This window comes from Glandiceps talaboti, chromosome 1 (genome assembly GCF_964340395.1).
Source record: "Glandiceps talaboti chromosome 1, keGlaTala1.1, whole genome shotgun sequence".
Taxonomy (NCBI): Eukaryota; Metazoa; Hemichordata; class Enteropneusta; family Spengelidae; genus Glandiceps; species Glandiceps talaboti.
In genome coordinates, this window is record NC_135549.1 from 13109413 (window position 1) to 13128214 (window position 18802).

The following is an 18802-nucleotide window of genomic DNA, read 5'->3' on the forward strand; positions in this document are numbered from 1 at the left end:
TACAATTTGTATGTCCACAATACATATTTACAATTTGTATGTCTACAATACATATTTACAATTTGTATGTCCACAATACATATTTACAATTTGTATGTCTACAATACATGTCCACAATACATATCTACAATGTGTATGTCTAAAATACATATCTACAATTTGTATGTCTACAATACATATATACAATTTGTATGTCTACAATACATATATACAATTTGTATGTCTACAATATGTCATTTATATTTCCTTTCACAGAGAAAAATCCTGGACAAGATAGCTAATTATCTGTTTGGATAATCCAGTATGTGTAACATTTGACATATATGCTTACCAAGAATATAGTAATTGCTATGTGTAATTCTTATATCATCAATAACATCTTAATAATTATGTTTTGATCTGAACTGCATTTTGTTTTATGACAAGACTTTCCTCCGAGTGACATTAATAGATCAATATCTTGACATTCAAGCTTTCAAAGCAATTTCTTTCTGCTTTGTGATTTTGTTCAATAATAACACTTTAACAAGCTCTATACTGCTATTCTGATCAAAAAGGATATAGAAATCTTCTAGCATTTGCTACTTTTGATGCCACTAAAGATTTCATATATTCACAGCTGGCCATATGTGGTAGTTACCACGATCTACTTAAATTCTAATCTGGGTACAGTCTAGTACTGCCTGGAGGGATACACTATGTGTCTGGTGACAATACACAGCCAGTTGGTTTATGGAATGTCAGTGTTTACACCATATGGTGGCAGTTTTGATATCAAAATAGGTAGTTTGATATATGGTGTCCACTATCTTGGCTAACCAAAACTCAAATATAATTTTTCAAAATATGACAGCACATTTTGGCAAAAAATGATCCAACATCTCTTTAAATCAAAGATCAGTTTGAAGATATTATCTATATTCCTTGGAGGGATAAGCAAATTATTGTTAACATTTCACAAAACATTTTTTAAAAATTCAATTTTGAAATGACAACTTCCAAATGCACATGTACGGTAGTCTGTTTGAAACCAGATGGCAAGAGATTTTGAGTACGTAAAAACCTAAATACCCACGCAAGTATCTCAATATATAACAGTTTCCATTGTTAGATCTGTGACGCCACTACACTTGTCCACTGCAGTGAATGAGTACAACAGAGTCACAGATCCAGCAAGTAGACAGGCTGACAATAATGAAGAGGGTAGACATTGTAAACTTACCAGAGATGCTCTTCTTAGTCTCCTACTCAAGGGTTGATTAAACGGAGGACTAAGACTATTATTGTACTGTTGGATGAAACTCTCTGGAAGACGGATATCAGCTGGCAATGACAGCCTTTTGTTAATGTCCTGAAAAATAGAACAAAATTATCAGTGTGGTAGATTGGAAAGAAGGAATGAAGAACTTACTTTTACTGGGGAATTGAAGGGATAAATTTTCCTGTTCATATAGTACTTGGATGTGATTTTTTGTTATCACTAGATAATTTTGGTAACTATGACTCAGACTATGACTATATGACTATATATATATATATCATGCCTCCATATATTTTGATATTTAGTACATATATAATATAATGTATATATGTATATGTGTACATATACTGGTATATATATATATATATATATATATATAAACTACAAAATTACTTAAAAAGGAAAAAGCCCACATAATACAAACAAATCATCATCTACCGGTATAACACACTATAGATGAATGTCTACAAATAAGCCAAGTAGTTATGAAACTAATTACTATGTACATACATAATAAAAAGAGGATTGTGTATAGTTATACAAGTATTAAATTGTTTTATTTAAGTAAGTTACTGTATTAAGAATAATAACAATTCTGACTAAGGCAGTAAGACTGAGAGTAAGTCTTAGTGATAGTAATAAGTATAGAAGGCTGTACATTTAGAATGTGGATAAAACAATAAATGGTGTTGGGTGTGGAAACAGCATTTCACCAAAACATTTCATGTCACTGCTGTTGGAATTGAAATTCCACAATAGCACTCAAAACAATTACAGCAATGATTTATCACCCAAAAAATCTATCATATCATATCTACAGGCAATGTATGAACCACAACACCTTACCATACTAATGTATACCGAGGGTGGTGACAAGTCGCCAAAAATCCTTGCCTAAATTTAGTAATCTTCCAAAGTGCCTCTACAAGCCCATGATGACAGTGTCAGGATAGTGGAAACTACTCAGGCAAGAAATGTTCTTTGTCATTTATACCATCATTTGAATGTCATTAACAGCTGCATCAACACTACGCACTGATATCAAATGTTACACTTCCCTTACAGGGAAAGTTTACACTAGAATTATCTCTCATATACAGCTATTCTCTATACTGCTGTTTCCCTTTGATTCCAACAACCCTTCCTGTATAACGTAACCTTTTACATTCATGTCTTTTAGGACAAGGACAAATGTGGGGATGAAAGATTTCTGGGGAAAACATTATTCTTTTATTGTAATCAAACTTTTTGATTGAATTTGATGGCACACAAGGAGGGCAGGGGGTCATGAATATTCAAAAATTAAGGGTATTCACGACTGCATATCTATATGTCAAAACAGACTGTCAGAAATGTATACCAGGAGAATATGAATTTACATGTAATCTGAAGCAGCCTATTGAGTTGTATGTCATAACATCCTGACTGCAGGGACATATTAGGTAACTGTCTGTCTGGCTCTGGATTATTAATATAGCTTACAGACATAACACATATAAGGAGAGAACCAGTTGATTTCTGGAGGGGGGGAGGATTGGGGGGGGGGATGGGGGGGGGGATTTGTTGGCCAGTGAGGGAGAAAAAAAATAATGTGATCCCGTAATGGCTTGAGAGAAAAAAAATGTTCCAACAGAGACAAAAGTAAAAAAAAAAATTGTTGCGATGTGCTGAAATCACTACACATGCAAGATATTTTCTTCCAGCTCCTGGTACTATTATGACGTCTTAAGTTAAAGGAAAGCAACTCAGATCAGTCAGCTTCTCGTGGATTTTTTACCAGCTATCTCTTGTACATAAAAAAATATAGCAGAAGCATTTATTGTAAACTGCTACTTATTGCTACTTTCACAGAGCAAGTTAGTTGTGAACCAGTGACATGTAGGTATAGTTATGAACTGCACATTACAAAATTGATAGCCAAGAAGAAGAAAAATTTGCTGCATTGCTTCTGCATATAGAAAAAATAATTTGATGCAGGACTGACAATAGAAAAAAAAATACCGCCAATGGCATTGTAGCACAACTGGTTTTTAAAAATGTTTATCCATATGCTAGTCTATGCTAACAATAGGTGTTTATTTGCTGAATAACTATCCAGTTGCCTATCCAACCATGTTGCTATCTTTACGATAAATGCTATCATTTGGCTGTTGCTATGGGCGTGGTCATGTTGTTAGATATATTTGCATACATTTGTGTATGTTTTTGTTCACTTGTGTATGAATTCCTGATATTGTCTTTGCAATATACGTGATCATTTGGCTGTTGCTATGGGCGTGGTCTTGTTGCTAGGAAAATGTACATACATTTTTTGTATGTTTATTCAATTGTCTATTAAACCCTGTTGTTATCTTTGTGAAATACACCACCGTTTGGCTGTTGCTATGGGCATGGTCATGGTTACTAGGGTATTTGCATACATTTTTTGAATGTTTATTCATCTGTCTTTCTATTCCTGTTGTTATCTTTGCAATATACGTGATTATTTGGCTGTTGTTATGGGCATGGTCTTGATGCAAATTTACATACATTTTTTGGATGTTTATTCAATTATCTATTAAACCCTGTTGTTATCTTTGTGAAATACACCACCGTTTGGCTGTTGCTATGGGCGTGGTCATGGTTGCTAGGGTATTTGCATACATTTTTTGAATGTTTACTCACTTGCTTACCAGATGATGTTGTTATTTGACCAAAATATACTGCCATTTGGTTGTTGCTAAAGGGCGTGGTCATGGTCGCTAGGGCCAATTTTGTCAAAATGTTTTTAAGAAAATCTGCAGAATAACAGTTTCAGAAACATCTCGCCAAGTTTCAGACTAATTGACCAAGTACTTTTTGAGATATAAGTTTTTGACCAAAAATGAACATTTTTACACCTAATTTGCACATCACTCATGGAATCATGGTATGCTTAATATTTCTTCGTCCATACATCCCTAGATACATTCCCATTAAATTTCAGCCCAATCTGCTCAGTAGTTTTAGAATTATAGATTTTTAACCAAAAAGACACATTTTTAGCCCTAATTTGCATATCACTGATGGAATCATCCCGTCATGAACAAATCTTACTTTACATCCCCTTAAGAATGTTCCCACCAAATTTCGCACCAATCTGCCAAGTAGTTTCTGAGTTTAAGTTTTTTGACCAAAAATCACATTTTTTGACCCAAATCACACACCTGTGATGCGATCATTTTGATTTGAACAATTTCCCAACTAGACACCCAAAGTAATGGACCCACCAAATATCGTGGCAATCGGTTCAGCGGTTTTTGACTTTAAGTTGTTTACACACACACACACACACACACATCCACACACACACACACACAGACAGACAGACGCCGGGCGATCCCTATAGCACTACTGAACAAGTTCAGTTGTGCTAAAAATTGATGTCACAGTGATGGGGGAAAAAATTTGCTGCCATACCCACTTCCTCCACCCCCCCCCCCCCCAACATCAAATGGTTTGCCCCTAAATATAAATTAATAGGACACGCTGTCTTGACTAGTAGTGCTGTCTTGACGAGTAGTAAGGCTTTATATACACTGCATCTCAAAGTAATTAGGCAGTATTTCTATTTTTATGAGAGATGAGATCAGTAGAAATAGTCATTAAAAGCAGATTTAATTTGAATACCAGTGTTCCTGTGCTGAAGGAATGAATGAATGACTACAAATTACATGTAATGGTGACAGGGTTTCTATATATTAGAGCTAAAGATGTCAGTATTGTCTACACTAATAAAATTTTATACAACAGAAGTTATGTTGATTGGTGTGTAACCCTTTATGCTGAAGTTATTACCTTTACCAACAAGGTTGGGTGGAGGATATATTTTCAGTTCTATTTATTTATCTGTCTGATTGTTGTAAGGAAATCTCACAATATTACAGGTAGATTTAAATGAAACTTTGTGGAAAGATTACCTACAAGACAAGGACTAATTACTTCAACTTTGGTGGAGATCTGATGCTAGGGCTAGATATTTGTGAAGATTTTAAGTAATATTATTATGTCATTACTAGCTATGGCAATTCGAGTTCCAAACCTTGAGGGCGCTCTGTTTGGTTTTTGTTTTGTGTGTAATGTTGGATTAAATAATGAGTATAATAGGAGAACAACTCGGCATTGCTATAATTATCAGACAGTTTTCAGCCTACAGTTGCTATGGATGTGGTTTTGGTTGCTATGAATCTTATCATAATTTTACCTATATTTACAACTTTTAATCTACACTTTGTGCCTGCTGGGAGTGTGGTTGCTATGCATTTTGTCACCAATTCTGAATGTTCATTGTTTAGTTACTCATACATGTTTCAGTCCACTAATATCAAAGTTTTAATTTAAGTACCTACTATGGGTGTGGTTGCTATGAACGCTGTTACAATTTGGAATGTTCAGTTCTTAACAACTAAGAATAACAAAACTGAGGGAGTTCTCTATTATAAATTCCCAATCACAGCAGGAGGGTCAACAATGAGGGGGGATGTATGAGGGGCAGGGACACATACAGTCATGTACCACTACCATCACTTACCTCACTGAGTCTTCTTTGTAATCTTCTATTTTTATGTCGGATTTTGACAGGTGAATAAACTTCATCTGATGTACCTGAAGCTTGGTCACTTTCTCCATCAGATCCTATCCTAGGATTTTCATGGACAATACCTGTAAAGCAAGAAATATAGGTTGTCTGATCACTGTCACAGATATAACAATTATATCAATTATGCATGCAATTATTCTATGATGTCCGAACAAACCTTATCATCCCAAGACAAATATATAAAATAAAATAAAATTAACTATATTTAAATCTACACCACACTATGACCTCTACATGAATGTCATGATTTGTTCAACAGGTTATTTCTGTTGACTAAAATAAGGGAGTGTGAAGACCTCCTAGTCTAGTACTATCCATGCATTGATCTCAACATCTCTATTTACAGGGTGAAGAGATAATTCAATACCATGTGTAGCATCTAGACTAAGAACTCCCTACTACAGTATTACTAAACTCAACACAGAATTATCATTAAACAGTACACTTAACTTCCAAACAACACTTTTAATGCTGCCATTATTGGTCATGTTTGATTGGCTGATTATGGTCAATCTAATACTTATGGTAGTGCTAGCACAGTATAGAATACAGTCAACCAATATGAAATCAGACATGTCCACTGTCATTACATCGGCAGTGTTACTTGCAAGTTGCATGGTAGTGAAATGTACTGCTCAACTATAGTTCTGCATACGCTGATTATGTCCACCACTAGCTTGGAATCCATGCGAATGAGGGTTTTGAATTCTTTATTCCCATTTGCCTGGATTCTAGTCTAGTCCACCACCAACTCCCCATTATATATAAATGTTCATTGGAAAATGAACTTATTGAATTTAAGCCTCTCTCATAGCCCTCACTAGCTTTGCTATCAAAGGTTGTCTGTTTTTGCATTTACTTTGACCTCACAGGTCAGCTAGTCCAGCCCCCCCCCCCCCCCCCCCCCTCCCTCCCCTAGTATGGTGCTCCCTCATTTGAAATGGTGGTGAACAGAGCTGGCTTCTCCAGTTCAGATCAGATGATCATCCAATTGAGTGGTTTGTCTTTACTATATCACCGATGAGAAATCAACCATACTAGGGGTAACTGTTGGGTCGGACAATTAAACAAAGCCAGTGTGGGTGGCAAGAAAGTCTGAGTTTCATCTATACAAGGTACAATGAAGACAAAGACAGAATTACTTGAATGAGAGTTCTTTGCTCATTACCTGAAACACACATACAAAGTAAACTAATCTTAATGTCAATGATATGTTGCTCTGAAAGCTGGTAAACCAGTATGACTAAATCTATATAATACTGATGAAACATATTAAAACCTGTAAAAACAGCAATTGTATATATCACCAATGTCATTACATCATAAATGGTGGCAATTTTGTTTTGTCGTGAATCATGTTCTATTTATATTATATTACTATATGTCTTCTGTACTTGCCATGAAAAAGGAAACTCAAGCCATTGGAAAACTAAGATCACAACATATTAGCAGGTCTCATCTCATTTTTTGAACAGTTCCCGAGTATACTGTTTTAATATCTGGCCTTGTCAAAATTTTATCAATAATATATGCATGTATGCATGAACCATTCATTCAAAATGCATTTCATTTATTTAAGTTATTTTTGTCCCAGATTCATATATTTCATTAAGGCGACATTTGTTATTTAAAATATTAACTTGGTCATACCCAGTTTACCATCTTGCATTCAGAGCATCACATTAAAGTTGTATAATTGTGAAGGTGGTTTGTGGTGTGTTTTAGGATGTACAATGTACATGTAGTGGTGGTTCTGCTCTCAACTGAAATCATATTTTGTTTTGTTTTTGTTTTATTTCTAGAAAACACATTGTAAATCAAATTGAGCAATGCAAGAAATTGAGTCACAACCAAAACAGCAGAAAGGTATAGTGTGATGAGAGTCAAATAAAATATGTAGGTTACATAAAGTAATAGAAAAGAGAAAGTGGAAGGGTGGATAAGGCATGACATAAACATAATATGGCAAAGAAGACTTAAGAACAGAGAAGAATTTATCACACATCCAGCAAGAATAGATATATCTAGAACAACACAGTATGTCATGTATTGAAATAACTGACAGAATAGAAGACAATTGACGTGTTAACATAACACAGATGTGAAAAGAAATAAACAGCCCATTTCATAGACAGCCAGCCACTGGCAGAAAAAAAAGGTAAATAAACAGACTCTATAGAGTCACATATATTGACAGACAGACAAAAACACTCACACAGACAGACAGACAGACAGACACAGGTACATACAGAGAGACAGACAGAAACAGACAGGCAGACACAGACACACAGACAGACAGACAGACAGACAGACAGACAGACAGACAGACAGACAGACAGACAGAGAGACAGGGCTACACAAAGACAGACAGACAGACAGACAGACAGACAGACAGACAGACAGACAGACAGACAGACAGACAGACAGACAGACAGACAGACAGACAGACAGACAGACAGACACACCAAGAGATAGACAGATGAATGACAAGCCAGTCTGACAACATATGAACAGAGACAGAGAGTCAGCTAACAAGCAGGCACAAACTGAAAAAAAATTTACTGAGGGTGCAAAATATTAGTAGCATGTCAATCAAGGCATATCATATTTTGTAGGAAAATCTTCCCTGGAGTATTTTCCTACAAGATATCCCCCAACAATCAAACTATTGGTATTAAATATATGATATCTATTATGAACGTGTAACTTGATTCTACAAATCATAGTTTGTGACTGTGAGTGTGAGTGTGAGATGCAAGTCAATATCCCTTCCCAATTACACCTACACTTGTACATAGACAGCAAAATATCATGGAATACATTGTAATCATGTAAAACTTATACATGTATTTATACCTCTTCTGCAATTTTCATTTACTTAATTGCAAAAATACAATTTAGTTTATTCAATTACACTTTATTTTTACGGAACAAACAGAATGACAAAATGGAAAATGAACAATTCAAGTGTATACAAAATTAGTATGCGGTATTAAATATGCAAAATCAATGTATTTTTAATAGTAAGATGTATCAATTATAGCATGATTTACCATATATGGTATTCAAGTATGCATAAATTACACCAAAGCATTCCATATATGGTATCAAGTTTGCAAAAATTATATTACAGTATTCCATATATAGTCTGTCTATGCATAATTGCATAATTAATGTTGATGGCACTGTTACTACACATGCACAACTACAAGTGAAAAACAGATGCATTAGAACCATACCAGTATAGATGTTACCTCTAAAAACAAACCTCAAAGTGAAAACTACATCAAAAGGTGGATAGAAATAAAAGAGGATGTAGGGTTGGGTGATGTAAAAATTATTCAAATGCAATATTTCTAGCATCTCCTCCCAATCAGAATCTTCAATGAATGTAAGCATACCTAGAGCAAATTCACGAACTTCTATTTGAGAATTTTCTTCGATGTACTCTGTGGGAGAAAGAAACAATTTTTGAAGGTTTTCTTGATGTCTTGCACACCAACAAGATCAGGGAAGTCAATGAAAACATTCAAACTGGTGTTGTAAAGGAATGGCAGAAAGCAAAGCTATAACATGTATGCTTTTACTATTATATCTGTATGAACATATTAACCCTTAGATTGAAAGATTGTTGTTCGGTACTTGCATGGAAGTAGATAAGGACGATAGCCAGCAAATATAACTGGTAGACTGTAAGATACGCCGTGTCACTCTGTCCTCACCGGCCTCTAAGGGTTGACCAATGTGTGAGGGCGCCCTGTCACAGCGTACCTTGCAGACTAATATAACTGGCTACTATACAATATTTGCTGGCTATAAATTCTTTGTTTCAACTAGTATATTGCTACTATTGGGCAGATTCATGGGTCTTGTTCATAGATATTATCATCTACTTTTTCACATTTTACCAACAACTTTTAAAATTAGCAACATCCCTGACATGCTTGTCCTTTATTTCACAGGAGTGCCACCTACATATTTTTTGTATACTATGAAGTTTTCAGTTTAACAACCCTGTATCTGTATCCACTATATATGGGTATACACATTTGTAGGAACAGCATTCCTTATGAAACAACAAAAATTTACAAATACAAAATGTACAAACGCTTTCTGCTATTCCTTTAAGTTTACTTTTAATTACAGAAATCTTAAAAATCATGTACCTTCCTGATCTATTTTATACTGGCAGATAGAATATGAAGATCAAACATAGTGTCTTTTTTTTTAAAATAGCACAGCAAAGAGAGCAAAAAAATACAAGTCAAACAGTAAATGTCAGTGAGTTAATACTAAACATGATTAATTCATATTGATATAAAATCAAGCAACTACATCAATATGAAATTATCACAAAATATAACACATTTTTTTTTAATGTAACAGTAGAAAAGGAAAAAAAAAAACAAGAATGAACAGAACACAGCAAACCAGCAAACGTCTCAACTGAAAAGTAAGAAAACATCTTTGCAGTGAATGTTTTCCCATGTGATATCGACAAGTATGTCAAATGTTTTATGGGGAATTTTATGCAGGATGAGTACATGGCCTAAATCTATCTCCAAGTCTTTTGTCAGACTGCCTCACGCAAAGACTGAGAAAAAAGATTACGCCATTAAGTCATACTTCACAAAGCTGTTTTAAGAAAAAGAACTGCATATGAAAAGGAAATTTAAAAGAGAAAAGAAACAATATTTCTTTTGAAATATAGTACCAACAAATATAATATGAATTATTATAGCTTTAGTGGTATAGATATGGATATAGTAGTATTGAATGAAGATATACCGGTATATATATCATACTAGCATCTAATGTAAAATGGTATTGACGTCAATGACGACTTGATTGATTACTGTCGTTGAATGGTGAAGATGAGCAAAAACATGCCTTGATAGAAACACTATCTATGAAATAAAATGTGTTGTAGAAACAGTACCTACACATAAAAGCACGTCTCTAAAATTAACAGATGCTTTAAATGTGAAACAATGAAAGACTCTTTCTCAAAAATAGCTATTTGGAGTTCGAAGACACTTGTCATTTCTCATTAAAAAATGTAATTGAAAATTCTACACTTTCCTAGAAAGGGGTCTTTAAAGTTAAAAGGTACTTTCAACTATAATTCAATTTGTAAAATGTATTCAATGTTTGAGATATAATGCCTAATTATAGAGACAACATAATGAGTTAAATAGAAAGAAGGGTACTTGATGTTTAATGTCTCTTTTTTAATGGTCAGCAAACATAGAGATAGAAATTCAAATTGATTTTAGGTGTACAAATACTGGTTTTACATGTATACCACAGTGGTTGTACTGATGTGTACAAATACTGGTTTTACATGTATACCACAGTGGTTGTACTGATGTGTACAAATACTGGTTTTACATGTATACCACAGTGGTTGTATTTGATGTGTACAAATACTAATTTTATACAACTGTGGTTATCTGTGATGTGTACAAATACTGATTTTATATGACAGTGGTTGTATTTGATATGTACAAATACTGATTTTATATGGCAGTGGTTGTATTTTATGTGTACAAATACTGATTTTATATGACAGTGGTTATCTTTGATATGTACAAATACTAATTTTATAGACTGGTTATATTTGATGTGTACAAATACTAATTTTATACAACTGTGGTTATATTTGATGTGTACAAATACTAATTTTATAGACTGGTTATATTTGATGTGTACAAATACTAATTTTATATGGCAGTGGTTGTATTTTATGTGTACAAATACTGGTTTTATATGACAGTGGTTGTATTTGAAGTGTACAAATACTGATTTTATACAACAGTGGTTGTATTTGATGTGTACAAATACTGATTTTATACAACAGTGGTTGTATTTGATGTGTACAAATACTAATTTTATACAACTGTGGTTATATTTGATGTGTACAAATACTAATTTTATATAGCAGTGGTTGTATTTTATGTGTACAAATACTAATTTTATATGGCAGTGGTTGTATTTTATGTGTACAAATACTGGTTTTATATGACAGTGGTTGTATTTGAAGTGTACAAATACTGATTTTATACAACAGTGGTTGTATTGATGTGTACAAATACTGATTTTATACAACAGTGGTTGTATTTGATGTGTACAAATACTAATTTTATACAACTGTGGTTATATTTGATGTGTACAAATACTAATTTTATATAGCAGTGGTTGTATTTTATGTGTACAAATACTGGTTTTATATGACAGTGGTTGTATTTGATGTGTACAAATACTGATTTTATACAACAGTGGTTGTATTTGATGTGTACAAATACTGATTTTATACAACAGTGGTTGTATTTGATGTGTACAAATACTGATTTTATATGGCAGTGGTTGTATTTTATGTGTACAAATACTGATTTTGACAGTGGTTGTATTTGATATGTACAAATGCTAATTTTATATGACGCTGGCAGTGCTTTGAGTACAAATACTGATTTTATGGTTGTGTTGGAAGGAAAGATGATAATTTCAAAACTACTGTGGTACATCATGTCACTGCAGATTTGAATTTCCAATAAATTCCAGTTAATTAATACTCCAATATAGTCCTACATAAACAATGAGGTACAAGACCTCATTTACATACCATTATGTACCTGCATATTATGCATAATAACATACCATGTAAGAACATGATATAATCTTTAAGATAATAATTTAACATTCCCAAATGTCTGACCAATTTAAGCTTTTCATAGAATTTTAATAGGTTAGTAAAAGTATGACTACGAACGGCCATTTTGAAAATATACATACAAGTTTGAAAGTATAGCTAAGGTACAAAATTTTTGATACAGATAAATGCATGCATACACTGAAGAAGATACGTGTTATCATATCCCTTTATTCAAATGTCAATGGTCCCATAAAGAATTCATTCAAATGAGTGGACAAACTATAATATCAAGTCATCTATTAAAATCCCCAAGGTGTAGGTGGTTATAAAGAGAAGGAAATTTACTAGTCAATACAACACTTTGAATCGAACATACATTAACTTAAAAGTAGTCATTACACTTTGGATGTTTTTGTATAAGTTTATTTCTAGAACTGTGCTTTATATGTAAAGCAAATATATCATAACTTGGTTAGTTTTATTTCTTATACTATAAATTTATCTGTTCATAAAATTTTATTTTTCATTTATGTATTGAGCTTTTGATAGCAGTCAGGCAGTCCACACTGGTAATGAATGCCTATAAACATGGCCACCAAAACAAATATATAAAAGTGATAAAATTAACAGACATAACAATTTATGGGCAGTTGAATGACCTGCTACCAATTCTATTCAAAAATAAGGTTTTCTTTCCATAAATACCATACTATTTATTAAAAGGTAATTACAGATCTTGAAATTAACTTTCTTTTTTTCTGGTAGTCCTAGTAGGCTACCAATTTCAGAAAGCTACAAATTTCAGAAAGCAGAAGTGCTCAAAGATGGTGGTGACCAGTAGTCCTACATTTCTGAACTGAAAACAGAGTTCCTCTATTGGAAATGTGTGTATATTAAAATATTTTTATGTCTGTAAATCTTCCATCCTTTAAACCATCACAGTAATTGGTGGCAGTCTGAGTCTGAATGGGCTACTAGCTGCAAATTATGGTAGCCTCTCACCAAGAATTGATAGTCTGTGGACAAGGGACTACTGTAAATTTCGAGCCCCGGGTAAGTATAAAATTGACTGGAAAATATTACTACTTGGCATCTGTACAACATATTTGTGAATGGCTTAGTGTAGCACAGTGTTGAAAGCATGGCCTAGCATGATGTCCTCCATGCTAAATATCATTAAAGTCCATTGCCTTCACTCTCATAACCGGAAGAAAAGTTGGTGAGTATAGGACAATGTATCATCCTTGGGTGCTGTGGTATGACGTAAATGCCACAACTGGAGATGGCATTTATAGAACAAAGGGTTCATTAAATATAGAAGTATCATTCATTCATCACTATCTGTTGTAACATCAAAATAGATACATATGAAGAAAAATATTGTTGTGAGATAGGGTTGCCATGGCAATACCATATTTTTGAACATTAACGGGCTTGATTTAAAATACTATGAGGTCATGTATAGCCATATACATTTCCTAATATACCATGTTGACGTCAATGGCTGACACAGCATTTCACATTTCAATGACTTTGAGACATGCTTTACTGTCTGTGGATAAGTATAGGATATAGAGCTATCCCATCAATACCTTGCAAGCAATCACATTCAGGAAATGGGCACACAAATAAAGAAATATAAAACCAGACCTAACATAAAATGTGGGTCTATTGTCATACCAAGTTCAAATGTCATGCTTTGATTTAAATATCAAAGAAAACTTGCATTCTGTCTATTTCATTTTTTTTGTAAAAAGTGTTTATATGTAAAAACTACCTGAATCGCTTAGTCATTTTACAAGGGTTACCTAGGTTACAACAGTGGCTTTTTGATCAAACAAAGGCAGTAAATACTTCTGTCAAAACTCCTCAATCATTTTACCAGAGTTACCAGCAAAAATTGTGTTTTCTTAAAAAAAGATTACATGATGTATATGAGGAAAAGTATGAGTTTCACCACATATCCCTCTCTGTTACTGATGGATTCTCAAATCTATAGCAAAAACATTGCGTATCTATTATGACTATAAAATGAAACTTGGAATATATAAATATAATATTTGTGAAGGATATTGTCTGTATTTGGCATTGTCAATTTCCTCATATCTTTAAAATCAGTTTTGTCTGACAAGTACAAGTCTAGGACCTCTTACAGTATTTGTAACATTACCAGCACACATGTCATTAAAGAAGATGATGCGAATAACATGTAAGTTATGGATGTATTTTACCTTCTACTTTTGATGTCACACATTTCACATCCAGCTACTGATATTAACTTCCTCCACATGGGCATCATAGTACTAAACATGTAAACTCAGAGTAGAAGACCAGTTCAAATTCTAGGACTGATAATCTGGACTGTGTAAAAATGTACTCTTTGCAATACCAGAGGGTTTTACTAGAATAGATGAATATCACTGTATTCATACAATCTCTAAATATGGCTGCTACTGTATCTAACTCCTGGCTATTAAACATATATTATACTACATACTATTATAAGTAATTGTGGCATTCCGTGCCAAGTGCCAACAGCATAACTACTTAGCTAAAATGGTAAGCTGCAATGCCTAGCTTGTCTGTAAATGTCAAATCTACCATTAGTGGTGAAAAAAGTAGAAGTTTGCACTGACTTTACGGCTTCTATTACAATGTATCAGGAAATGTGTCATGTCTCACCTGTGTCACAGCAATTATAATGACTACTTTACCAGGTACCTCGGATTTCTACCTCATCAGCTGTACGAAAGGATATATGGCCTACGATTTGCCTAATTAGTGTAATAATGTGTACATGTATACCTAGAGTTGTTGGTGCATACACTTTGAGTTACATTTTTGATTCAGTTTTAAGGTCTTCTATCTGCAATACAGTTGTTAATTAGTTCTATGAAATTATCCATCATTGCAAACTTGAATACAAACAGGTATATCTCAGAAAAAGACAACAAAGAGAAACTATGCAACACCAGTAAACTGTAAATAACATACATTTTGTAAATAGAGCAGTGTTGTCATTACATGACACTGGTGGATTACTGAGGTAGACAAACTAATATTGCTGGCATGTTGATATATGTAAACATACACCCTACATGTGTAAGATTTATGATGTAATGGTTTAATTGTATACTCACAGTAGGGTGGCATTTGTCATGACTTCCATGGTCTTGCAGTGTATGTTTTAGTAAGGCTACAAGTGTTTACACTATATTGATTACATGGTGATTATATCCACACAACAGAGGCACAGCTATTACCCACTTTAATGTAATCTACCACACTGAACAGTAGTTTTTAGTTTGTGTCTATCTTAAGTAAGCCAAAATGTCAATATATAATATATATATATATATAGGGTGGTGTTTCTGATAGCTAGTTTTCCTCAAGTGACCTCACACTATCTTGATTACATGGTGATTATATCCACACAACTGAGGCACCACTATCACCCACTTGAGTAATCTACCACATTGAACAGTAGTTTTAGTTTGTGGTCATCTATGTAAACCGAAACCCTGTTTGCCACTGTAGTACCCATAGTTACTTTTGTTTTAGTGGCCCTTAAAAATGGGTCAATGTCCTCAACAGTAATGTGTAACATTACTTCAACTTTACTGACACAGAATAATTCTTTCTTTCTTGATATTACACCTCTGAAAGGCTTTTAGTAAAGGTTTTTACAAATGTACACATGAATATTAAGATAAAACACTCCTTTTAGAATATTGCCATTCAAAGAATAAACTTGAATTTGATAAAAATAACTTAATAAGTCACTTGCTGTGTTTTAGTCTGCACATCTCTTTACGCAAAGTGCTTATATAGCCTAATTACCATCAGAGCCTACAACCTTTGATTAATGGTACTTCTCAGGTAGTAAGGCAGGAGTGATTCCAATTACTGGTGAATTTACATCGGAGACAAAACAACTAGGGCGGTAATAATCAAACTTTGTCACATCGGTTAACTGTATAATCACTCTTTGAAGTTGGACATCTATTGGAGAGAGACCCTACGGCGGAAATGAGTTTTTCGTTATATTGGTTTTACTAATCAAGTCGGTTTATTACCTGCATGGCTCCAGTATGCCCAGTATTGATTTCTGTTACATCAAGTTGAGGTGAGATGTAGGTTGAGACAGCACTCTTGATGCATTTGAATCAAAACTTAATTCCCTTTCAAATAGGACTACATTCTCCTGGGAATTGACACCCATTGTGACCCGCCATGTTCATTTCATTCTGCAATAATCACACTACTTTGAAAGTCTCTACGGCTCTATTTACTTTGTTGTAGCTGCATGCAACAGACATTGAATGGCAAGATTGTCATAAACTTCAGTTACGGGTACATTGTACAAAATACAGCCTACATATTCAGCCACCATTTTTTTTTTTTTGAGGTTTTCTTTATGGGCATACCTACACCTATCTTTTTTTACAGCAGGCCCACTCTCCTTTCCAGACTGAACTTTGATGCCTTTAAAGTTTTCAGTCAAATGAAGACTTGAGATGACAATAAATCTGTCTGGAAGTGATGACGGATATATGATTGCAGCTCTTGTCCACTATCATGGGAATCATATCCTTATTTCAGAAGACAGTTTATGAGAAGCTGTAGTTCAGAGGTTCCGTGTGCAAACTTTTTTGACATCCAGTCCCAGCAAAGCAGTAGTATTAACCTTTACAAGCTAATTACGTCGTTAATTTCAATTTTACCTGTTCACTGCTACATAGTTTATGAATCCCATGTGGATAAGACTGAATAGCAATATATTGGACATGTAGGTCTATTCTTGATAGAGTTCTCCATGGATAACTGTAAGATATTGAATACTACCACAGGTTAATGTGATCGTCAATAATAACTCTTTCAACGTTAATCAACTAGTCTCAACCCAGCACCTTACTGTTACAGGCCACTCACCTCTACTCTTTGGCTATCTAGGGGAAAGTACCTGATATATATTGTAATATTATACCATGCTCAAGCCAAGTTATTGTCTTTGAATGGAAAATATGGATGATATACCGGGGTAACCCTGGCCGTCATTCGTCACAACAACTAGTTTCTAAGTCACTGGTTTTGTGGTGCTCGAAACACGAGTCAAAGCGTTAAAGTCGTCTTGATATTTCCCTGTTTTTCATGATTTATGTTTGCAGAGGCATACATTTATAATTATTTCATTCCCAATATTTTACTTCATCAGTTCATTTAGCTGGAAAATACTCATAACGTAAGGGTTCGTTACATCTCGTGTCTTAGTAACAAGGGCCCCTTAGGTCACTTGTACTTTGCTCAGCTGAATGAAGAAAAATATTGAGGAGTAATGTCGACTAATTTATTTCATACTTTTACAGTTATACTTACATTATCAACAGGGTACAATCCTGATCACGACAAATGTTGGCTTTCTATTGAAAAATTCTCAGCCAATTTGAATCTATGTCTAGATAGAAATTATATATGTACATGTATACATCAGACAAATACATGTACAACCTCTCACAACTATATTATTACAAATTAATGACTCACAAGCAACACATGTATATTATATAGTGTCAAAGGTGATTGCTTCTTCATGTACAAACTTTTATCTGAACTTAAAGGTCTGGGTTTCAATCCCAGGTTCTCACATTAGTGTTATCCTATCAGTGGTATATTAAGGATTAGAAAGGATTATTATTATTTTGTTGTTCTGGACCAAAGTTTTCTGTAGTTTTGAAAGACAGCAATTCTACTCACTTCAATTTTAATCTTAACTTTTACCTTAAACTTGGGCATTTATGGATGACCAAAGTTCAAATGCAAATATTACTAGTGACAAATTGTTTTCAGAATCACTTACTGTTGATAAAAGAATACCAAATTCAAAATCTGAGTTTGTAAAATATACACTTAAACATTCCACATTTTCTTAAACAAAGATTCTATCATCATTATGGCTATGAATTACCGACATGAAAGGGAAACTCTAATGGTTTCCATATTATGCCAGGTTTCATCATAGCAGCACGTGTCTACCATTAATTTTCTAGTAGGTCCAGGAGCTACCAACATTTAATTGATGAGAAATGGACTGTATTATAATCATGTCATTTCCGTACATTTCTCTTTAACTCCACCGGGGAAAACCTAACATTCATGAGGGACTTGTCACTACTTATTTTGTACTCCTTATGACAAGACTCCTTATGGCATTTCTATTTTTTCCTCAAGTTGAGAACAAATGGAGAGGTATGATGTTGTATCTCTGTATTTC

At 33.9% G+C, this 18802-nt stretch overlaps 1 protein-coding gene across 3 annotated transcripts in view; it reads right to left on the minus strand.

The window, feature by feature from the left end:
- Positions 1–18802, minus strand: part of LOC144436809 (cyclin-dependent kinase 17-like) — a 78634-nt gene that overhangs the window by 15804 nt on the left and 44028 nt on the right. For 2 of the 3 annotated variants that reach the window (XM_078125703.1, XM_078125775.1), the window contains exons 3-5: positions 9281–9328; positions 5811–5941; positions 1223–1351 (exon numbers count right to left, since the gene is read on the minus strand). In XM_078125703.1, coding sequence (XP_077981829.1) covers positions 1223–1351; positions 5811–5941; positions 9281–9328 — 308 coding nt within the window. The remainder of the gene's footprint in view (positions 1–1222; positions 1352–5810; positions 5942–9280; positions 9329–18802) is intronic. The other variant, XM_078125846.1, reaches the window with a different exon arrangement.